Source organism: Symphalangus syndactylus, chromosome X, assembly GCF_028878055.3.
Source record: "Symphalangus syndactylus isolate Jambi chromosome X, NHGRI_mSymSyn1-v2.1_pri, whole genome shotgun sequence".
In the NCBI taxonomy this organism is placed as follows: Eukaryota; Metazoa; Chordata; class Mammalia; order Primates; family Hylobatidae; genus Symphalangus; species Symphalangus syndactylus.
This window is the reverse complement of record NC_072447.2, coordinates 20,059,259-20,084,429: the sequence shown is the minus strand read 5'-3', so window position 1 is coordinate 20,084,429 and position 25,171 is coordinate 20,059,259. Positions and strand designations below refer to the sequence as shown.

Below are 25,171 nucleotides of genomic sequence, written 5' to 3'. Positions count from 1 at the left end.
AGGAATAGCATTCATCCTTCTTCATTCTTCTTTGTTTAAAACATGCTTAGCATTTCTCATCTTGAAAGAAATGAATAGTTTCCTTCTTTTCAATCATATTTCATCAGAACTATTCTCTTGAGGGCCACGGAAATGTCATAAGCATTTTCTTTGGCACTTCTGATACTTTTAATGGCTTTTGATACATCTTCATGTTTCTTAATCTTCTTGTGATCCTTACCATGTAAGTGACCTGTTGAGCTTATCTCCAACTCCTATTTTTCATTGTCTCCTTCCTTTATTTGAAACAACTTATATCCAGTGTACATGTTTAAAGTGTGCAATTCAGTGGCCTTTAGTATATGCACAACATTGTGACACCAGCAACACCATCGAATTTTTGAACACTGACGTCATTCCAAAGAGAAATCCCATACCTCTTCTCTCCCAGGTCCCCAGGAGATAGGCTTCCACTAACTATCTACCTGTCTATATAGATTTGCCTTTTGGGGACATTTCATGTAAATTAAATCATATAATACGTGCTTTTTTGTGTGTCTGACTTCATTCCCTTAATGTTTTTGAGGCTCATCCATGTTGTAGCATGCATGGATGCTTTTATTTTTTATGGTTCAGTAATATTTCATTTTATGGATATACCACACTTTGTTTATCCATCCATCTGTTGCTAGACATTGGGATCATTTCCAGTTTCTGGATATTGTCAATAATTGTGCCACGAACGTTCATGTGCAAGTTTTTATATGGACATATATTTCATTTTTCTTGATTGGGGATATAGGAGCAGAATTGATAGGTCATATCATTAACTCTGTGTTTAAATATTTGAGAATCTTTCAAATTATTTTCCAAAATAAGTGCACCATTTTACATTTTCACCATCAATGCACAAAAGTTTTAACTTCTCCACATCCTCACTCACACTTGTTCTCATCTGTTTTTTTAATTATAGCCATCCTAATGGGTGTAAAGTGATATCATGTTTGGGGGTTTATTTTTGAATATTTACATCATTCCAAAAAGAAGTCCCGTATCTCTTCTCTCCTACATCCCCAAAAAGTAGGCAAGAGGTAATCTACTCAAGAAATGATACCAGCTTAAACCAGGGCAGTACAAGTGAGAATGCAAAGAAAATAAAAAACAAGAGGTTGTTCTGTGTGTCTTACAGATGCAACAGGATTTGCTGATGGATTGGATGCAAGGTGGCAGAGAATGAGAATGCATTTTTCCTGATGGCTAATGATGTTGAACACCTATTCATGTGCTTATTGGACATGTGTATAAATCCTTTGGAAAAATATCTATTCAGATCCTTTGCCTATTTTAATTGGATTATCTTTTCATTATTGAGGTTTAGGAGGGGTACTTTTAAATAGTATAATGTGGATACATGTTCCTTACCACATGTGGGATTCACAAACACTTCCATTCTGTGTCTTCCACCCCCACTTTCTTGATGGCACATTCTTATTACTCATGTTTCTGAAAACGTAATCTTCAGCCTCATTGACCAATGACCCTGAATATTGACTCCTATGTGTTTTAAGCAGGCTTGTACACTTACTATATCTCACAAGTCCCATGGTTATCGTGACAGTCCACTGCTATCCCGTCCCTTGTGGCTGTCTCATCATTGTATAGAGACAATATAAGGATGCTGGAACAGATAAAGGGTATTAGGATAGAGTGCCATCAATGTGTCCATGAAGAAGGGTTTGTTTCAATCAGTTCACCATGACTAGGGATTTGATTCTGTCAATTGCTGGCGCAGGAATGTAAATGCTGAGTAAGGCAGGACTTCATCAGTCTACTGGGGGAAGGCATCATTGACCAAAGTGCAGTGCAAATTTATTCATTGACTATGAGGCATATAACTCTTTATAACTGTCAGTAGAAAATGGACAAGGCATCCCTCCGTTCCTTACAAGGTTTTGTAATGAGCCCTGGATTTAAAAAAATACTAGTAATAATAAGAGAAAGAGAGGGAGACAGAGAGAGAGTGAGATAGAGAGAGTTTCTAGTTTAAGTGAAGTTAAGATTTTTTTTCTATATATACAAAACTAGCTTTGTCAAGGAAGATGTAGTAGTGGTTTTCATTCATTCATTCTTCTTTCATTCAAGAAACATATATTGACAACCTGCTGTTTGACACATGGTATAACAACTTCCATTGAAAATGGAGAAGCAAACAAAATAGAGAAAAAATCCCCAGTCCTACAGCATTTCTATCCAGTAGGGGAAAAAACAACACAGACAAGTATCGTAAAATACACAGTAGAATATGATATCACAAGTGCTATGGAGAAATATTTAGTAGAGAAGGGTGCTAAATTAGAAATTTTGTGCCAAAATTTTGACTAAGGTGGTTATGGAAAGTTTCACAGATAAGGCAATACTGATGTGAGGGAGTGATCCATACAGTTATCTGGAGGGACAGCATCTTGGGCTAAGGAAAGATCCAGTGCAAAGGCCCTGTGGCCACAGAGTTCCTGAGAATATCAGTGCAGCTGGAAAGTAGTGGTGAAGGGGATAGTAGCACCTGATTTCAGAGATGTCAGCATGAGCCACATTTTATATGCCTTTTAAGGACTTGTGTCTTGTTCTTAGTGAGAAAGGAAATGGCTGTCTAGGTAAAGGGGCATCAGGTTAGAAGGTTGTTGCATAATCCACCCAAGAAATAATACCAGCTTAAACCAAGGCAGTACCAGTGAGAATGCAAAGAAAAAAAAAAAAGAAAAGAAAAAGGTTGTTCTGGATGTCTTGCAGATCCAACAGGATTTGCTGATCGATTGGATGCAAGGTGGCAGAGAATGAGAAGATTCCAGGACAATCCTGGCCATGACAGTCCACTGCTTGTGGACTGTCCACTGCTATCCCGTCCCTTGTGGCTGTCTCATCATTGTATAGAGACAATATAAGGATGCTGGAACAGATAAAGGGTATTAGGATAGAGTGCCATCAGCCTTCCACTCTGCACTCTCAGGGTTCAATTTTCTGGAAAGTTTTGAATTTTGATTTTGATTTTCCAGAATATTTGGAGTTCTCGATGACTCTCCTTCACGAAAAACATTCCTTACTTTGTATCTGTATTTGTTTCTTTCCTGTTTCTGCTGAAACAAGTTATCACAACTTGTTACAACTCTAATGTTAACTCTAGGGAATTAAAAGCAATGCAGATTTATTATCTCACAGTTCTGGGTGCTAAAAGTCCCAAGTAGGTTGGCATTCGAAGTGAGAATCCATTTCCTTGGTTTGTCTGTTTGTCTTCTTTTGAAGACTGGGTACGTATCTTAGATCTCATTCTCTGTTTCTAACCCTCCATTTTAAAAAACAAACAAACAAAAAAACATTGTGATTACCTAGATTCATCCGGATGAACCGGGTCAAGTTCTCATCTTAAGATTCTCACTTTTTTTTTTTTTCCTCTGAGATGGAGTCTTGCTCTGTTGCCAGGCTGGAGTGCAATGGCGTGATCTTGGCTCACTGCAACCTCCCCCTCCCGGGTTCAAGCGATTCCCTTGCCTCAGCCTCCCGAGTAGCTGGGACTACAGGCCTGCACCACCATGCCCGGCTAATTTTTTTGTATTTTACTAGAGACGGGTTTTCACCATGTTGGCCAGGATGGTGTCGATCTCCTGACCTCGTGAGCCGCTCTCCTTGGCCTCTCAAAGTGCTGGGATTACAGGCATGAGTCACCGTGCCTGGCCAGGATGTTCACTTTTTAAAATTGATTTATTTTTATTTTATTTTGGAGATGAGGTTTCGCTCTCTCAGATAGGTTGGAGTGCAGTGTCATGATCACAGCTCACTGAAGTCCCAGCCTCTTGGGTCAATTGATCCTCCTATCTCACCCTCCTGAGAAGGTGGGACTACAGACATGCACCACCACGCCCAGCTAATTTTTATATTTGTTTAGAGAGGGGGTTTCACCATGTTGCCCAGGCTGGTCATGAACTCCTAGGCTCAAGTGATCCACCGGCCTCAGCCTCCCAAAATGCTGGGGTTATAGGTGTGCTTCCTGACACCAGTTTCTAAGGTCCTTGAGGGCTTTGGTCATAGCTCATACTACCTTTCTCTCCCTAGTGTCTACTAGACAATAAGCAGTTTCTGAATGATTAGCCGTTGCAGGATTCTTGACTCCAAATTGCAAAATGCAAGCTAATTAAAAAAGGAGTGAATCTATTTACTCTTTTTTTTTTTTTTTAGTTTGAGTGAACTGCTGATTCTCAAAATCAGTGAATGCCCAGTTTCATGTAAACCGTGTTTATTTCCACTCTTTAAACTCAGCAGCTGTGTCTTTTTCACATACACTGAAGATTCCATGTTCCCTGAAATACCTATGTATACCTGTATCATAATTCATTACACATAGTTAGCTGGAATGGAGATATTTTATATTTGTGGCATGCATTTGATCTTGAATTGAAACCTGTAGTTTACAAAAATCTACGTATCTTTATATTTTTAACAGATTGTGAGAGTTATAAAAGCAAAACAGTAGAGCTCTGCGGTAGAATTTTTTTTTCTTTAGGTCTTTCCGTGGGTATTTTAAATGTCTCATTATGAAAAGACCATAAACCATGGTTTTCTAAGAGTTCTGCTGAATTTTGCAATTGGCTGGCACGTTTTCTAAATGATCCTGTAATCTCCATGTATTAGTTTTCTAGAGCGGCCATAACAAATGACCACAAATCTGATGGCTTTAAACAAGAGCAATTTACTCTCTCTCATAGTTTGGGAAACCAGATGTTCAAAATCAACGTGTTGGCAGGGCTGCCTTTCCCTGGGCAGTTCCAGAAAAAGATGCTTTCTTGCCTTTTCAGCCCTGGTGGCCTCGGTGTTTGTCTCTATCTTCACTAGGCTGTCTGCCCTCTATTGTATGTGTCATCTCCTTTTCTTATAAAGATACCAGTCATTGGATTTAGGGCTGTACCCTCAATTCAGGATAATTTTATCTGCAGATCCTTAACTGATTATATCTGCAAAGACCCTATTTTCAAATAGGGTCACATTCTGAGTTTCCAGGTGGACATGTATTTTTGGAGGATATTACTCAACCCACTCCACCCAACACATCATTATTGCAATATATATGTATGAATATAGGTGTTTCAGATGTTTTCACTACACATGTGTGCACAACCAATGTATTCAGGATGCCACCTGGCTTTCTCCTTACTAGGCCACACTCTGGCAAGAAGATCTAAGGACAGTTTGGGATTCTTCATCTCCTTCTTGCATCCTCTTTACTTCCAAATAATGTAGTCATGCATGATCTAAAAGTTTATTTCCTGAGCCTTTAAAACTTCTCCATCAGTTTGACAAGGAGTAAAAGCGTTTTTCCCCGTTGGCCACAAAACTTGTGCTTTTGCTCCAGCAATACGCAGAGCTGTATTTCACACTTCCTTCTTAAATTACAGGCTATAAATATAAAGCAAAACCTTTTACCTTGCTATATTCTTTCTTTTCCCTCTATTATTAGATCTGATTACAAATGCTCATTAATGCTCTGCCTTGGAATTGCAATTTGGGCATGTGCCATCTGAAAATGGAGGTTCCTAAAAATTAAAATCAAAGATTAATGCAGGTTTTAAAAAAAGGGTCTTATTCAAATATATCTCAAGTTTTAAAACGACTCATGGACTTTTAATGAAATCAATGGCCTTGTAATGCCTCATTTTTTTTTTTCAAACTCAACTGTTTCATAGCCTTCTCTTTAGAACATATCTGATTTGCCAGAACCCAAGATTTGTGTGATGGTGTTATTTTTTATTTTTACTTTTTCCTCACCCCACGGTACCATGAAGAGATCATGTAACATCCTTTCCTGGTTTTAAAGACAGGTGAGTAACGATTACATAACGTTCAAACAAGTCAGGTGTTCTCCAGAAGATGGTGTTAATGGTGTCTGATTCACAGATGCTGCCTTGACCCCTGCCGGTGGTAGGACCTATATTCTGGTAAGATCCAATTTTAGGCCATGGATTACAGGACCTCGATGGAGAAAAACGATACCTAAACGTCATGAGACCTTAATTCACTGATCGGTGGGAGAGATATTTTTCTTTCAGATGGTATCATCTTATTGCATCTCCAGCAGAGTGTTTGGCTGGTGAAAATAAAAATGGCCATTATAGAGAAGTTCTTTAGACTTTTAAAAAGTTTACTAGGATGATGCCAGAGATTCCTACTGTAGAAGTAGATATATATGTGTGTATATATATATATTTCTGAATTTGAGATGTTGGGTATTGGTAGAGATTCATTCATTTGAATGGAAATAAGCTTGCTTTACTTTTGGCCAGCATGAATGCTCTCGTTTGCCACAGGTTGGCAAGCTTATTGGTTTAAATATAAAGGATCTTGTGGGTAAGATTAACAGCAGGTTTTTATAGTGCCAAAACTTCTTTCTTTTTTATTATCATATTTAGGAAAGTCTCTTGACTCTGAGATACTTTATATTGTGGAATAATAGTTCTGGTGCAAGTATAGATTAATAAATTATTAAACACTTTAAGATATGGATGGAAGAGTACAAATAGGATATTATTAATGAGTCCCATTTACTATTCTTTAATTTGTAGTGGAATTTTCATTTAACTTTTGAATACACCAATGATAGGAAGTTAGTAGTGTTTGCCTGTAATTTATCCTGAGCTTATTCATTTGAAGTTCAAATTTGAAAGCTTCCTTTTGTTGTTTGGTAAATAGAGATTATTGCAATTCAAAATGAGTAATCCCTAAATTGATGTAGAAAAAGATATTTGAGGCTGGGCACAGTGACTCACGCCTGTTATCCTAGCACGTTGGGAGGCTATGGGAGGTGGATCACTTGAGGCCGGGAGTTTGAGACCAGCCTGGCCAACATGGCAATACCCCATCTCTACTATGAATACAAAAATTAACTGGGCATGGTCTCACAAACATGTAATCCCAGCTACTTGGGAGGCTGAGACCCAAGAATCGCTGGAGCCTGGGAGGCGGAGGTTGTAATGAGCTGAGATTGTACCACTGCACTCCACCCTGGGTGACAGAGCAAGACTTCATCTAAAATAATAATAATAATAGTAATAAAATAAAAAGAACTTTGAGATATTCATATTGTCCAAAAAGTATAATTCAAATACTTAATGCAGAAGGCAGTAGGATCACTAAACAACGGACCCATTCATCAATTATAACAGATGGAAGGGTCTTTGTTAGAGTCCTGGAGGCTGATTGAGCCTAGGGGCTACCATTTTAAATTGCATAGAGGAGATCTAGGAGGTCTAAAGGTAAGGGTCTACAAGCAGGAAGCACCCCCACTCCCACCCTCGAATTCATGACAGCAACACTAACTAGGCAGCAAGGGGATATTTCCTGATGTCAGCAGTCAGCAGAATGGTACTGAAGGTTGCTAGATAAATGCAAGTTTTGTAGTCACTCACCTGCAAGTTATAGGCAAGATAATATTTACCTGTACTCCTACGGGAAATTAGCCCTAATTGACTGCTCTTAATCAGAACAAGACATTCTAACCTCTTATTCATGGTTAGCAATATATCCCACTTGCTGCACTTTGTGATTCTCCATCACATTGGAATAACTGGACATGAGATGCATTTGGAATTGAGTCTCAAATTCAAATCGCCATAGAGCCTGAAAAGAAAATGTAAGAAGAGATGAAACAGAAGAAAAATGCAGGATAGAGAGTTTGATTTAGATGTGTTCATGCTGTGAACAGAGAGCAGATTCTCTTGGATCTGGCTGAAATAGGGGCCCCCGGTGTTGTGAAAGTGGTTTATGTCTTCATATGTGTTCCCACGGGCCTGGACAACCAACCACATTTGAAAAATGAAGAAATGAAGGCTTGTGGTCAGGGTCACAAAACTTGCCAGTGGCAGAAGTGGATCCAATTTCCAGTCAAATCTATGACTCGTTCCATCTTGGCCACAATTATACTGCAACTCAATTGCTTTTCTTCCAATCGGTACCCACCCACCAAAATGTCAGCTCTTCAAGGGCATGAATTGTTGTTTGTTTCATTCATTGTTGAGTCTTAGGAGCCTGGGCCAATACATTGAAAATCTCAATTGTTGACATTCTCAATAATACACAAGAAATCATGTTTTTAGACAATGGAGATCATATCCATTAGGATGGCTGTTAATAAAGTAAACATAAAATAAGAAGTTGTGATGGAGATGTGGAGAAACTGGAACTCTTTCACATTGCTGGTGGGAATGTAAAATGGTACAGTCATTGTGGAAAACTCTTTGGCTGTTCCTCAAAAAAGTAAACGTAGAACTACCATATGTGATCCAAGAATTCTACCTCTGGGTATATACTCAAAAGAATTGAAAGCAGGAATTCCAAGACATATTCGTATGCGCAGTCCTTAACCATGTTATTCACAATAGCTAAAAACTGAACTTTTGAACTAGCCAACTGTCCATTGATGGATGAATGGATAAACAAGTGATATATATGTGTATATTTATGTGTGTGTACACACACAGACACTGCTGAAATGGAATATTATTCAGCCCTTAAAAGAAAGGAAATTTTGATACATGCTACAACATAAATAAACCTTGAGAACATCATTCTGAGAGAAATAAGCTACATGCTAGTCACAAAAGGACAAATGCTGTATGATTTTACCAATATGAGATATGTAGAGTTGTCAAATTCACAGAGGCAAAAAGTTGAATGGTGTTTGTGTGGGGCTGAGAGGCGGAGAGAATGGAAAATTACTTCCTAATGGATAGAGTTTCAGTTTGGAAAGGTATAAAATGTTCTGAAGATAGATGGTGGGGACAGTTGGACAATAATGTGACTGTTCTTAAGGCCACTCAATTATACACCAAAAAATAGTTTAAATGATCAATTTCGTATTCTCTATATTATATCACAATAAAATAAATCATTATGGTATCTGTGATTAATTGACTATATGTAATCATCACCATGTTAGAGCATGTTCAGTATCTCATATCCTGCAATATTGGAATGGACATGGTAATTTTTGAGTGGTAGAAAATAAAGTAACTTTTAAAAACCCGTCTCTATGTATTCACATAATCTTACATTTCATATAAGTGAAATCATACACTCTGTATCTCATTTCTTTCTCCTAATAAAATGTTTACAAGGTTTACAAGGTTCATCCACATTGTAGCATGTGTCAGTCAGTACTGCATGCTGGTTTATGGCTGGATACTATTCCATTGTACGATAGACCGCATTCTATTATGTTTATCTATTTTTCATTTGATGGATATTTGGATTCAATTCATAGAGACAGAAAGTAGATTTGTGGTTGCTGGTGCTTGGAAGAGGACTATAGGGAATTAGCGTGTCATGGTTACAGAGTTTCAGTTTGTGAACATGAAAAATTTCTAGAGATAGATTCACAAAAATGGGAATGTACTAAATGCCATTGAACAGAACAGTACACTTCAAAATGGTTCACTTTATGTTGTGTGAATTTCCTCTTAAGTAGAAGAAAAATAAAGTCCGAAGTTGTCATATACTTCACTGGAATGCTCTCTTTAAAAGTGTAGAAAAGGTCCTGAAAGGAGCATATAAACAAACTAAACAACAATCAAACAAAACATGTCATCGTACCCCACAGCATCCTGACTTGGAAGACTAAACTAAACTGTCCCCAGGGCTCTCTTCTTCCTTATCTGTTACTTTCAGGGGCATTTTAGCTTAGGATTTAATTTGACTATTGACAACCCCAGTGTCTCCATTTGATCTCAGAGCAAACTTGAGTTGATAATTAAATTTCCATGCTTTTGACCAGGGAAAGACTTTAGGAAATGTCTTTGAAACTGTGAACTTGTAGAAAGGAGAAAATTTTATACGTGTCTAGTTTCTATCCATTCCATTTGTCATATGGTCAGAAGTTACATGATGCAAGCATGCCATTTATAGGGCCCTGGGCTGACAGCTACATGCTATATTTTGTATTTGCTTCCACTATTTTGTTAGCAAATGTATGTACTTACTAACAAAATACGTGTTTTAAGAAATAAAATTATTTTAAGAGCAAAATAAAATGTTTTAAGAAAACCTGCTTTTATATGCCTTTTATTTTTTATTTAAAAATGTTTATAAATTTATAGGTGTTACAGATTCAGTTTTGTTATATGGGTATATTCATAGTGGTGATGTTGGGGCTTTTATTGTACCCATCACCTGAATAGTGGAACCTGTATCCAGTAGGTAGTATTTCATCCTTCATGCCCCTTCCTCCTCCTTCCACCTCCTCACACTTTATAGTCTCCAGTGTATATTATTCTACCCTGTATGTTAACGTGCACCTGTTGTTTAGCTCCCACTTATAAGTAAGAACATGCAGTATTGGACTTTCTGAGTTATTTCACTTAGGATAATGGCCTCCACCCAGTTTCATCCATGTTGCTGCAAAAGACATAATTTCATTCTTTTTTATGACTACTACTGGGTTGTATTCCATGGATATAAAAACCATGGTATATATAAACATTTATATATCCAGTCGTCTGTTGATGGACACTTAAGTTGATTTCATGACTTTGCTGTTGTGAATAGTGTAGTGATAAACATATGAGTGGAGGTATCTTTTTGATAGAACCATTTCTTTTCCTTTGAGTAGAAACCCACAGGTGGGATTGCTGGGCCAAATGGTACTTCTATCTTAAGTCATTTGGGAAATCTCCATACTGTTTTCTATAGAGGTTGTATTAATTTACCTTCCCACCAACAGTGTATAACTGTACCCTTTTCTCAGCATCTTTGCCAACATATGCTGCTTTTTGACGTTTTTCAAAATGTCATTCATTTTCATTTTTTATTATAATTACTTAAAAATGATGACTTTTAACAGAGAAGGGAAAGATAAAGTTGGTAATCTTTTTTAGTGCCATATAATTTCTGGTTACAAGACCGCAGATAAGTCCCGTGCTGCAGAGAGGTGGGTAAAATAGCTCGTTTGAAATGAAGCACATTTGGGAAGATGAAATTGTTTTTAGGATGATAAAGATGTTTGATGTCTAACTTTGGTCTAGTTTTTCTAACGTTAAGTGTATTCTTAACATCTGCCCAAATTATTCACTCTTTAAACCACATGCCAAAACATTACTTACATTTACTTGGTTTATAATAAAATTTGGGACTGTTAGTGGATGATATTTACTGCAAGAATCGTTAATCTGGCATTTGGATCTAGTATTTAGATTACTTTATATTTTCAGCTGCATATGCAACTATTAGATATCTGCCCACACCTTTTCTTTCCCACTGTAGAAAATACACACTGTATTAAGGTGACAGGTTTTCCTATTTTTCACCCCTTAGACTTGAGTTTTTTTCTCATCATTATTAACTCATAGAACCTGTGCTTTGTTCCTGGCTTCAGCTTGAGCACTGTGCAAAAATCTATCCTGTAAGATTTGGTCAAAGCTGTTGGCTGTGTAGGCACCTAGTAGAAACTTCCCCTTTCCCCTCTGAGGGTTCACTGAAAAATCAACTTAAAAAGGCAGATTAATTGAAGAAAAGGCATGCGAATTTCCTTTGATGTGGATAGCTTGGCAGGAAGGAGTAGGAGACTGATTACCCAATATCTTAATGGGGTAGATATGCTTATATACTCTAATTCCTAGAGGAAAGGGAGGTGAGGACTCCTGGATGATAGTTAGGGGGATAGTAAATGATTTTTAGGGGAATTAAGTGGGCTTGAAGAACATACAGTGGCTTAGAACAAAGTCTATTGGCCTTACAGAGCAGACAGTGGTTTGTCACAAAAGTCTGTCCAAGTGTGTTGACAGACTCCATTCTTTCTTCCTGCGATATGAGTTCAGTTACTGGAATCTCAGGGAAGGGACCAGAGGTCATTGTTTTCTTCTTTGATGGGTCCAGACTTTAGGCAGATAAACAACTTCAGAAAACAACTTTCTCCTGTGCTTTGGGGGTCACAGAGGGTTGAGAGACAAGAGGGAGTGGGAGAAGATGAGAGAGACGTTGAGGCTTCTTCTTCAGTTCAGCACATCAAAGTGCCATATTTTGAAGTATGGGTTTCTGAGACCCAACAGCTGGGTAGTGAAGACCACCCAGGGCTGTGTGTTGACGGTTCCAATGCAGACAGTCAAGGCTCACTTCTCTGGGAGGAAGCTAAATGCCACTCAGAGACACATCCCCGTCTCAAATGTCTTTGTTATATTGATGACAGTTGGCAGTCAGATGGCATGTATCCCTTGTGGTTTCAACCATTGGTTGACATGACCTTAAAGGCCCAAGCTATGTATTCGTTGGTCCATTTTTTGGAGGAATGCATTTTACTTCCATAATGCAGCGTAGCTGTTAACCATTCATCATGCCAGTAAGAGAATCCCCGGGATCTGCATTGGGACAGAATCCCCATTCACTGCCTTGTCTCACTTTTGTAGTTTGTTTTGTTTGAATTTGTTTTAGTTTTTACAAATAATCTGAAGGTAAAATATAATTGAAAGAAGCACTTACCTTGTGATATCAGGATAAGCAAACTAGTGCAGTTCCAGAAACATCTAACCAAGTGTTGTTTTCTTGCTGGATTGCAATATTGATAGGCACATGGGATAATATCTCATGTAAATTCTGAAACATCTAATTGCATCTTGATCCTTCATCTTGACCCTCTTCTCAGTGGGCTACATTTATCCCTAAAGAGCAACATTCTGCCAATCCTTAGGAACGTGAAGCATTACAGTCTGCAGAGCAAATTACCAGCAGGAGAAAATATTACTGAATATTCAAAAGCATGCCTTTTGTGTGAATGATCTTGAAGCCCCAGGGAATGGGGGAAACAGCGTTGGGAGTGCATAAGCCAAGAACCTTATTTGATCCAGCAGTTTCCGGCTTCTAAAACCCTACCCATGCAGTTCCAAGAAGAAAATAACAAATTGGCATCACTTAATGCTTAGTGATAGAAAAAGAAAAGCATGGCTTTGTTCATTTTCTACTCTTCTCATTTCCTGCTTCACCATTCCTATCAAATGAAACATTTTGTTTTCATTTCCTCTCTGTAACTTGTACTATTTCTGTGAATAGATGATGTGCTTAACATATTGATGTTTGTGAGTAAAGATACTCTTGCTATCATCAAAAGAGATAGTATCCATTTGAGAAACATCTAGTGTATGAGGAAAGTTTTGTTTTCATTTTTCCCTTAAGTTGTTTTTTATATTTTAAATGTAGTTGTAAAATGACAGAACATGGGATCACAAAGAAACACAAAATTCATAATTAACAAATGTGATTTTGTATTTATTTTAGGTATGCAAGGGGCACATTTGTGTGGGAGTTCAAAAACATTTAATTATTTTAAATCTCCTTTCATTCATTTAATAAGTGTCTTTTGAGGTCAGATGTAAACAGACAACTTGTTACACGTTTCTTGTTTTTAGGGAACTTCCACCCCAACATGGGAAATAAACAGAGACCCTACTAGTTCCTTAAAAGTTTCTTAATGAAACAGGATATTTCCCTGACCCCTTCACAGGTGGGAACTGGAGTGCACTGGTGCTGGAACTAGCCGGCTGCTTCGGGGCCAGCGGGGGTGAACCCTACTCACTCGCTGCTCCACCCCTTGTGGGAGGGGAAGGACAGGTGAGCAGGTACAGGAACCAGGGCGAGCAATTTTGGGCACCAGCAAGAATGAGCTCCATACCAGCCCCATGGCAGCATCTAGTAGAGGGTAGCCCACAACCCCTGAAGCCCCAGAGGAAGTGTTACACTGCCTGTTTGGCTTTGCCATCCGCAGAGAGCGTAAGTGTTAACAGCTCAGTGGAGGGTCAGTGTGACAGCCTTTTGCACCCACACTCATGGCACGCAAGTTTTTGTCCTGAGGTGGGAAATTAAAGAAAAATAAAATCAAAAAGAAGGAGAAATAAGTTTTCCTGTATTAGGCTGACTTTTCCCAGAGGCACAACAGGCACAGCCCAGACCCAGGAAAAGTCTTGATAATATTACCTAATGTGCTCTGGAGACTCTCCCAGCACTCCCTCAACATAAGGAGAAGAAAAACAAATTTTCCTTTGTTTTATGGAATGAGTTTATAGATTCCTGTTCTCTGTAACTAATGACTTCAAGTATTCTGTTTTATCTAAAAACTACAACGAAGGTCATGAGAAGCCTGATTAGGCCTGAACTACAGCTGCTTGGGCACCATAGTGAAGGTTATGAAATAAACCAGTGCAAGGCACTTTAGAGCAAAACCTAGATAACAGACATCTGGGTTGCTTGGCAATGGTCATATGCAGTCCTCAGTTTGTCCTGCCTCTGTATCCCTGCTTTCACGGCACTGTAAGCTTACTTCAAGCTAGCCCACCCCCTTTTGTTAAGTGTGTGTGAAAGTCAAGTGCTGTCTTTGTTCCGGGCCCAGTCGTTGGACGTTGAGTCTGCTGGGTCTGAGTGCACTCAATAATAAAGATATCCTCCTGTATACACCCCGAGGTCTCTCTCTGATCCTCCTGATCCCGCAACAGACTGACGTCCAGGAGCAGTCAGGTCACACGAACAAATTGAAGATGGTAAATGCAGGGGATTTTATTGCTGGTGAAAGTAGCTCTCAGCAGGAAGGGGAACTGAAAATGGGATGGAGCGGGAAGATAATCTTCCCCAGGAGCCCCATCATCCCCGGCCAGAATCTTCTCCAAAGCTATGCCATCAAGCTGTCCCTCTGAAGTCAAGCCACTTCTCTCTGATGTCCAACCATAATCTCTGATGTCCAGCTGCTTCTCCCCTTTCCAAGCTATGCCTGGAGTTTTTATGGGCACAGGATGTGGTGCAGGGCAGGCCATGGGTGGTTTTGGAAAAGGCAGGAGTCGAGTGGGAAAACAGGAATGTAAATTCTCACTTTGGGCCGTGGTTGCTTTTTGGCTTGAGGGTGGAGCACTTACTGGGAACCTGCTCTCTTCTGCCCAGAATTTCCATGCCTCCTGTCCCTATCTGTTTTGTATTTATTTTAGGTATGCAAGAGGCACGTTTGTGTGGAAGTTCAAAAACATTTAATTATTTAAAATCTCCTTTTATTAATTTAATGAATGTCTTTTGAGCTCAGATGTAAACAGGCAAGTGCAGCTTATAGCTGCAGTGAACGCTGAGAATGAAGTACTCAGACAATTCCAACTGAACGGGGCAGGGAACAGCTCTTCTGAGAGAGTGCTGCCTCAAGATCCATCCACCATCCACCTGAATATTTATTGAGAGAGCTTGTTTTTTTTTTTTTTTTTTTTTTTTTTTTTTTTTTTTTTTTTTAAGATGGAGTCTCGCTCTGTCGCCCAGGCTGGAGTGCAGTGGCGCAATCTCGGCTCACTGCAAGCTCCGCCTCCCGGGTTCACGCCATTCTCCTGCCTCAGCCTCTCTGAGTAGCTGGGACTACAGGCGCCCGCCACCACGCCCGGCTAATTTTTTGTATTTTTAGTAGAGACAGGGTTTCACCGTGGTCTCGATCTCCTGACCTCGTGATCCGCCCGCCTCGGCCTCCCAAAGTGCTGGGATTACAAGCGTGAGCCACCGTGCCCGGCCCGAGAGAGCTTGTTTAAACTACAATTCACATGAACAAAAGACATCCACCAGGTGGCTCTTTGCGGTTGGGTCATGAGGCACATATGACCTTGTAAAAAACACTCAAACCACATTCTTAGGAGGCTGTATTCAGCACTCCTTATCACACAGACTACTCCCTGTCCTGTTTTCAGGGACAAGGAGTTCTAGTCTCATGCACGAACAACATGCACACAGCGCCTCAGTATTTTTCCATGCCTCGACCTCAAATGTCTTCTACATTAGCTTGAATATGTTGCCATGCACCCCCCACAGGAAGTCATTACACGTTTCCTGATTTTAGGGGAGCTTCTACACTAACATGGGAATTAAAGAGATATCCTACTAGTTCTTTCAAGTGTCTTAGGTAACCAGTTGGATAGATTCTACACCCCTTAGTGGCGAGTGCTCATGTTGTCAAATTTGCATTTGTTTTCAAATGAGATGAAAACACAACAACAACAATGTTTAAATGTTTCTACTATTAGAAAATAAAATCAGTGTATTCTATCTTGGATTTTTCCTTTATGTCTGTATAGAGTTCTGGTTTGCAACAAAGTTTTATCAGTAGCTGATTTACCTTCCCAAGAGCTCGGGCAGGATTTGATGGTGAATGTACATTTAGTGGTTTCCATATTTAAAAAAAAAATGACTCTGAATAAGCTCCCAGGCTCTCAGATTCTTCTAGTTCTTTCTGAAATGGTCCACAACATGATTGTTTTAAAATTGAAAAATTAAATGCTTTTATTTCAAACCCCAACTATCTAAAACCAGTAGGTGTAGCTTTCATGAGCACACTTCATTCTGCAAGTGGAAAATTTTCTTCCAGCAATTGTCTATGATAGTGATTTATAAGTCAGCAATTTGCTCTAAAGAATGTATCTCTTTCTAAGCATCACAAGAAGTAATTTAAATTATGCTATTTCTTAGTAAGCATGTTGATTGAACCTCACATATTTCCACTGATTCTACACTAAACACAGACTCTTTTAGTTTTACTCCATTTGACTTGGTTTATACAGTTCACATAGTCACTTTTGTATGTCTAAACTTGCCTGGCCATTTTACTAGGTGGCATGGTGATATGCTTTGGCTGTGTCCTCACCCAAATGTCATCTTGAACTGTAGTTCCCATAATCCCCATGTGTCATGGGAGGGAGCCAGTCGGAAGTAATTGAATCTTGTGGTGGTTCTCGTGATAGTGAGTTCTCATGAGATCAGAGGATTGTGTAAGGGGCTTTTCCTCCTTTTGCTCGGCACTTCTCCTTGCTACCACCATGTGAAGGAGGACATATTTGCTTCCCCTTCCGCCATGATTGTAAGTTTCCTGAGGACTCCCCAGCCATGCTGAACTGTGAGTCAAACTTTTTTCCTTTATACATTACCCACTCTCGGGTATGTCTTTATTAGCAGCATGATAATAGAAATTGCTACTGAGAATGGAGTGCTGCTGTGAAGATACCCAAAAATGTGGAAGTGACTTTGGAACTGGGTAACAGGCAGAAGTTGGAACAGTTTGAAGGGCTCAGAAGACAGGGAGATGTGGGAAAGTTTGGAACTTTCTAGAGACTTGTTGAATGGCCTTGACCAAAATGCTGATAGTGATATGGACAATGAAGTCCAGGCTGAGATGGTCTCAGATTGATATGGGTAACTTGTTAGGAACTAGAATAAAGGTGATTCTTGCTATGTTTTACCAAAGAGACTGGAGGCATTTTGCCTGGTGTTGCTGTTCCATGATTTTTTTTTTTTTTCTTGTTCAACAGGACAGTGGCACAACCTAGCTAGCTGCAAGGCACAGACCAACTCCCAGCATTGCCAGGGCTTAGGGTACATTACCAGGTCAGCTGCTGACCAGCAGGGGCTACTTTTCTCTTTTGTGAGTAACTGAGAATTAAATAAACTGAGTAACATGCCTCAAATCTTGCAGGGGTTGGAGATAATACTGGAGTCTCAACATAGACTATATGGGAGAGTCTAGCCCATTAATCTCCAGGCTTTTTTCTAAGAAACCAAATGCCAATATTTTATTTGTTGCAGAAAAGAGACATCCTATGGTCAACACAATCTTCAGTGGGAGTTAATTTTAATCAGGTTCTTTAGAATTCAGGAAAGCTGGAAAAAAGAGGAGTTGTGTAACTCACTTACTGGGAGGCATCTTCTGTGGCCAGTCAGCAGATGCCATCTCCATTGGAGAGATGCAGGCATCTTAAGGATGGGAGAATTCCATTTATAGCCTAGGACCCCTTTGTCCATGGGCCTGGCTTGGATAGGGATGGCCCATATTAATGTCTTTGACTCCCAGTTTTATTGTTACATTCTGTATGGCTGATTCAGATTTGTCCACACTGATACATTTGTTCTCTGATTCTGATCATTGTGGCCATCTTTGCCTAGAACAAAGGGCTTAGGTTAATTTTTGCAGAGTAATGACATTTTCTGTGGCAGCCAAACTCCATAGAACAATATTGCTCCTACTTCTTGTTTTCTTCCAATGGCAATTGAACGTGCAAGCCACATTCAGGAGTAGGGTCTGAAATTCCCCAAGAGCTAGCCAGCAATAATAGTGCAAATCTAATACATGCCCTTGAAACACCAAGGGATAAACTCATGTGCATTTGTTCTTTTGGGGTTTGAAGAACCTGATGACATGCAAAAGAAAAATATTGACAAAAGATATCTCATCGTTTACTTTTAGTTATTGAGTTTGATTTTCATGCATTCAACCTTAGTTTTTTTAACAGGTAAGTGATTCTAGTTTGTGAGAGCCAGAAGCATGCACAAATAAACCTTATTTAACAAATTAATCTCATATTTTCTTGTTTCTGATGATTGCATACTGCTTATTTTACAAAGGTTGTGAGCAAGGAAGCCAAAGTTATCATACTTATTTTTAAAGTGACAGCATGGCTGAACTTTCAAAATATGTTTAAAGATTCTAAGAGAAACAGGTTAGAAAACAAGATGATTGACAGCTTTTTAGGTTTTTAGATACAGAAAATTATACTTAGATTTATTTAGGTTGAAAATTAATCCTACAGCATTTAAACCAGCTGGGAGAGTTTGTGCATGCACAAGAGTGTTCAAGCTGCAACTTAAGGCCATTGGGCAACAGTAGAAAGAAAAAATAGTTATTTCTTCTCTTTCAGAACCAACTGTGACTGATTAACCACAAAAGATCAGCGAGGGTATTCAGGCCTAGGTCATCTTGGTGGCAACTTGGGTTTTAGTTTGCTTTCAGGCTCATTGCTGGAAAAGGCTGTTCAGAAGCTTCCTCTACAACAAGGGAGACGACAGTGCGTGAGTACAAAGCAGAGAGGTGCAGTGCTTTCTACAGCACCGAGTGGGCAAATTGTGCAGATTTTTCAGTAGAGTCTACTTAACACCAATCCATGCATTTGCATTTTATTAAAATGAACCTATGATCATTTCAATTGCACATTGCAGATATGCCCTATAAAATGTTTGAAGTCCTATTTTCGGTAAAAGTTTCGAAAACATGCACCCCGTATCAATTTCTCTACTTATATTTTGTATTTAATTTTTCTAAAGAGTGCCACATTTTCAAAGCAAGTAGGCCAAGAGAATGATCTTTTTTTCCTCTTTTTTTTTCCCAATGTTTAAAATGCAACTGCCATGGGGCTGTGCCATTTTAGCTGTTGGAAAAAATAATCTACTATGCCTTGGTTGTATGTCTGAGTCATCAGAGCTTCTGGGAATGATTCTTTGGCACATTCTACCAACAATTTAACATGACACAAAATCATTTTCATATCTCGTGATAGTGTCAGCCAAGTGTTTCATACACATGGTGCTAGGTGCTGAAAAAGGTGTCTGAATAAAATTGTTTTCTTAAAGGAACCATAGGGGACATGATAAAAAGATGCACAATTACATGTCTTTTTTTTTCTTTTTTTTTTTTTTGTGAAGGAGTTTCCCTCTTGTCACCTAGGTTGGAGTGCAATGGCACAATCTTGGCTCACTGCAACCTCCGCCTCCCAGGTTCAAGGGATTCTCCTGCCTCAGCCTCCCGAGCAGTTGGGATTACAGGAGCCTGCCACCACACCCAGCTAATTTTTGTATTTTTAGTAGAGATGAGGTTTCACCATGTTGGCCTGGCTGGTCTTGAACTCCTAACCTCAGGTAATCCACCCGCCTCGGCCTCCCAAAGTGTTGGGATTACAGGCGTGAGCCACTGCGCCCGGCCTAAAGATGCACAATTACATTTCATAAATTGAGAGAGTTTCCTAAACAAGAGAGAGCATACCTGGAAATATCAGAGAAAAATACAAAGGGCTTAAAGATGTTGTATTAAGGAAAGTTAGACTAAGGCAGCTTGGATGTGCGTCTCCTCCACTTTATGTTTATACCTAAGTAGAGATTAAAAGCAGAGGAATTTAGATTTCCACAGGACTTATATATGAGCAACAGATGGGAGTTCTTTTTTTTTTTTTTAATGATTAATAGATGATTTATTTAGGCAGGAATACATACAGTCATCATTGCCAGACTTAATATGAGAGGTGAAATGTTCAATCCAATTTTCCTTCCTGGATAAGTTTTTCTTTCCTATCCCTCTCAGTTTTGATAATATAATAAATGAAGATGAGGGGCCCAAATCCACACACAGCTCCCGCGAGTGAGTTTTTAGGAGTGAGTCTGAAATTAGGATAGACATTTGTTGTTCTTGCAGAGGCCCAACGAATCAAGGCAGGATTTTCGATGAGCCTTCGGCGGTTGGGATCGTTGTACTGAAGCAGGTACTCTCGTTTCAGGCGAGCACTTATGGCCAACCGCTCGGCTTGTGCCCGCCAGGTTTCCGGAGATATGTTGTATTTGGCTGGGTCGAGGGTTTCAGGCAGAGTGGCCAGGCTCGACGGCTTATACTTTGGGAACGACATCTTGGTGACCCAGGGCACAATTGTGCCTGCAACAGATGGGAGTTCTAGCTACTGACCACACTGGCACATCACACAATGTTTTCTTTCAGGTTTCTCTACCTATGGCAAAAACCAGTGCTGTATTAGAGCCTCATGAGCTGTGTGTTATTGATTCGTTGACTTAACCTCTCTGGGCCTCATTTTTCTCATCTTTAAAATAATTGAGTCTTATGGTGTTTTGAGGATCAAAAGAGTTACTATACAAACAGTGCTAGTAAGAGTCCCTGCCACATGGAAAGGCTATTATATATATATATATATACACACACATATATGTAATTTTATATATTAAATGTGTATAATTTATAAATTTTTGTATTATAAATATAAATCTGTGATATATATTAAAACTATGAAACACAGATCATTTAATATATACTACCTTTTTTTTTTAATTTGTAAGCATATTTTGAAAATTTTATTTTGCTTATAGGTCTTGCAAGTCATTCCCCAATCAACCTTTATTAAAATCCCTTTGATTCATGGGAGAATATCAATACATATGAGGTATTAATATATATAACATATGTAACTGCTCTGAGTTTATAAACATATGTATAAAACACAAAAATTACTCTTCATATATATGTTTGTATCTATATATAATTTATATATAGATATATATACATATTTGTATTACATGTGAATAATCTTCACAGTGTGGCTGCATTTGTTAATCTAACCTCCTCCAACCCCACCCCCAAAAAAGCAGAAACTAAAAATAGAGGAATTTTAAGTTCCACATGATTTATATAGGAGCAACAAATGGAACTACTAACTTCTGACCTCATTAGCTAATCATACAATTTTTTCTTTCGTGCTTTTGTTGTAAATATGATTTTTATTTAAGAGGGTATTATTGATTATCTACACAAGAATTAGCTATGTTCTCCATACTTCTACTTCAGTTTTTCAAGAAAGGATGAGGATAGACCGGGCATAAGTGGCTCATGCCTGTAATCTCAGCACTTTGGGAGGCCGAGGCCGGCGGATCACTTGAGGGAAGGAGTACAAGTGGCCTGGCCAACATGGTGAAACCCCGTCTCTACTAAAAGTACAAAAGTTAGCTGGGCATGGTGGCGCATCCCTGTAATCCCAGCTACTTGGGAGGCTGAGGCAGGAGAATCTCTTGGACTCGGGAAGCAGAGGTTGCAGTGAGCCAAGATCACGCCACTGTACTCCAGCCTGGGCGACAGAGTGAGACTGTCTCAAAAAAAAAAAAAAAGGGTGAAAAGGGTGAGGATTGTTATTTCTGTGGGCAGGCCCACACAGCATCAGATTCCTCAGAAACTGCACCGGTAAATGGGAAAGTCTTTGAGTCCCTCTGACAGAGCTTCAAGGGGCTGGCTGTTCATTATCCCACAGCCTGCTTTGCTCTGTGTAAGTGGAGGCTCCGTGCCTCTGTTATCTTGCAGTCCGTAGGTGACCAGGGCAGGGAGAAAAATCAGTGGAATCAAACTTGGTAGCACAGAAAACGCCCCAAAGGCAAGGATGAGAGGAAAGTTGTGATCGCACATATATCAAAGTCGGATTCTTATCTAGATGGGCACACCTGAGCCACAGGCTGGCAGGCTGAGATTCTGCAAAGGCTCTGGACCCCAGATAAGCTTGACTGATTGCATTGTGATCTCTTCTTTTCATCAGGGGAGGCGCTGCTTTGAATGACTAAGCTGGATCTGACTTTCCAGGGAATCCTTTCAGGGACTGTGACCGTCCAGCTATCTTTGGATGGCTTTGATGCCCTAATTATTTTTCACTTGGTTGAGGATACTTTTAGGTATCTGTTCATGTGTCATCTTGTACAGAAATGTGTGTTCTGGGCTTATAAAAAAAGTTTAATTGTAAGACAAAGGGCTCTGGGTTTCATATTTATTCATAGTCTGATGAATGGCACTTATGGATACATACGTGTATACAGTAAGTGCTCACTGAATTCCTCTTGAGTGATAAGCTGGGATACAAAATGTCAGAAAAGAAAGAGTGAGGATGGGCACTGGATCCAGATGTCAGTGAACTCTGAGGCTCTCTTGCTGGTTAAAAGAACAGGGTACTTTTATTTTCATTCTAAACCCTGCCTGACCCTTGCCCTTGTATCAGTGAATCACCACCTTGATGGCCCCTCAAACATGGCATCTTTGAAGTAGAGCCTCATTGAGAAGGACTCCTTAGAAGTCTGTCATGGCTACTAAAATTCATATCTGTGCTTTGTGCCTGAGCACTAGTACATGTGTCAGCTGTTTCTTAAGCCTACATTGAACCATTAGGTAAAGCCCAGTGTGCTCCTAGTTCCTAAAATCTGGTCAAGTCTTGATGTTGGTCAACATCTTGCCTGGCCCCAGTCAGATGTCTCCAGCTATCTGTAACAGGACTCAGTGTCCTATTTACAAAATGCATTAGTCATATGGCTTCATTGCTGGTTTTGCTGTATAGGTCAGGAATAAGTCAGAAATAACCAAAATGCTCCAAATCAAGTTCTAGCTGTTTTGATACCAACATCTTCCATCAACCTCGCTTCTCCCTGACTCATCTGTCCGTCTGTTCCTGTGCTCTTCGCACACAGAGGCAATTTTGTGCATAAAGCTCCCCAAGGGAAGAAGAAGACAGTGCCTTCATGGGAAGCTCCTTTCTCTTAAATAGGATTTGCATACTTAACCAAAGCATTTGCTTCAGTTAACCAAGTGAGAGGTGGAGAAATTCTTGCAAAACTATAGCTACATTGAGAGGGATTATTAAAAGTATTGACTCATTCATTAGAGGAGCTGTGACAAAGATTGTAGCAACCAAAGTAAAATAAAAAATATTGCCAAAAGTATTCTCAAATGTATTTTAAAATGTCCAAAATATTGGGCAAGACTAACATCAAAGAAGATATATGTTTTGACATTGATTTACTAACTACTTATCAGTGAAAGTAAATACACTTTCAAGCACTTATTTAGGATTAAGGTAGTCAAGTTATATGAGTTATATGAGTATGTTCAGGCCACAAGGGTTGCAAAACATAGTGAATTCCATATCCCTCTGCCATATTGAATATGCCTCTGCCAAACTTCTGCATCACAGTTGTGGCCTGCAAACAGGTAAGAATTGTCTGCCAATCCCTTAGGGATCACTGCATTCTATAGGGCTTGACCAGGAAATAAGAGGCTCTTTCCAATAAGCGATATCGTTATGGTCCTTGTGGTTCTGCTAAGAATCTCAGAGAAGAAATGAAAGATACATGAAATCGTTTGCATGCTACTAACTCTAGTAGGTAGGTTGGTAGCATAGTTCTTCATGGCAAAAGACAGAATATATCCAAAATTTTCACCATTTTGCCCCTGGTTTGAGGGATGCGTATTCCTTTAGACCATTATGTTGAAAAGAAAGTTAAAAATAGCATAAGAAGAGACCTCCTAAGTTGCCTTATCCAAGCCCTCAACTCTTAGTAAGTGCCTGGTGTAAAATGTTTCATTAGATAGTTACCCAATTCCTGTCTACCCACTAAGAGGTTCTAGTAAAGTACATACTAGCTGGATTCAATAAAGCACAAATAGGCAGCAAATGCATTCTTATATCTCAATCTAATCAGTAGCCTTCTTTATCCTCGCCCTTGGCTGACTAACGTGCATAAAGCGTAGGAATTCTGGCCATTCAAGGATCTTAACCATCCAGTTCAGTCTATTGCAATTTCTCCTCCATTACAAAATTTTTTCACTTTCCTTTCCTGGGAAAGCCACAGATAGGACAACCATTCAGTGAGAAAGGAGTGTGAAGTTGACGTCTTTCCTCATTAAGAGGAGAGGGACCATGAGAGGAAAAGGCAACTTCTTGCGTGGCTGGTGGTAGAGTTAAAGTCTGTTGCTACTGTCTTCTGGGAGCAGCAGCTGTACACAGTTGAACTTTACTTTGGAGGCATATATGATTTCCAGGGTTTCTGTGGCAAGTTCCACCCACTGCAGTTCATTTGACTTGGGTTGAATCTCTTACCTCCCTCCATCACTTCAGCTGAACCTCTTCTGTGACCCTCACCTGTTCTCTAGAGATGAGACCAGGGCACAGTCCCTTTCTAGATGACCAAAGAGCACTTCTTTCTATGTGGTTCACATTTGGCTCCATCACCATCGTAGCTGACAGGGTCAACCCTCCAGCATCTTCATCCTTCACCACTGTCTTTGCTGTGCCCCATAAGGCCTGAACAAGGCTGATGGGCCAAGTATGGTGTGGCCAGCCCCACAGTCTATTACTAGCCCTTGCCTTGGTGGACACACTTCTTGATTTAGAACCATGGCTCTCAGTCATGGGCAGTTGTGCCCTGCTTGGCAATATAAGGAGACACTTCCAGTTGTCAGAGTGAGTTTGAAGGGTGTTAATGCACTTAGTTGGTGGAGACCACGGTTACTGTTCAACATCCTACAATTCGTAGGACACTCGTCCATAACAATGATTTGATTCCAAATGTCAGTGATGCTGACATTAATAAACCCTGCTCTAAGTTAATGTTTTTTTCTTACTCATATTTAAAATGCTTCCTCTAGCTAAACCATTAGCCCCCAATGAAGTATAAGTTTTCCTCTCCAAGGGACATTTGGCTATGCATGTAGATACTTCGGGTTGTTGCAGCTGGAGATTGGTGATGCTTCTGGCATCTAATGGATATAAGTCCAAGATGCCGCTCAATATACTGCAATGCAGAGGTCAGC

At 39.6% G+C, this 25,171-nt stretch overlaps 2 protein-coding genes across 7 annotated transcripts in view; one reads left to right on the top strand and one right to left on the bottom strand.

The window, feature by feature from the left end:
- Window positions 1–25,171, top strand: part of LOC129475227 (neuroligin-4, X-linked) — a 342,496-nt gene that overhangs the window by 214,808 nt on the left and 102,517 nt on the right. The window lies entirely within an intron of this gene.
- Window positions 19,988–20,491, bottom strand: LOC129475229 (NADH dehydrogenase [ubiquinone] 1 beta subcomplex subunit 4-like). The gene has a single exon (XM_055267363.2). It carries the CDS (start codon window positions 20,448–20,450, stop codon window positions 20,082–20,084), a length of 369 nt encoding a protein of 122 aa, XP_055123338.1. The 5' UTR covers window positions 20,451–20,491; the 3' UTR covers window positions 19,988–20,081.

Excerpts from the sequence above, each read along its gene's own strand:
- LOC129475229 (XM_055267363.2), bottom strand. The coding sequence starts at position 20,450 with ATGTCGTTCCCAAAGTATAAGCCGTCGAGCCTGGCCACTCTGCCTGAA.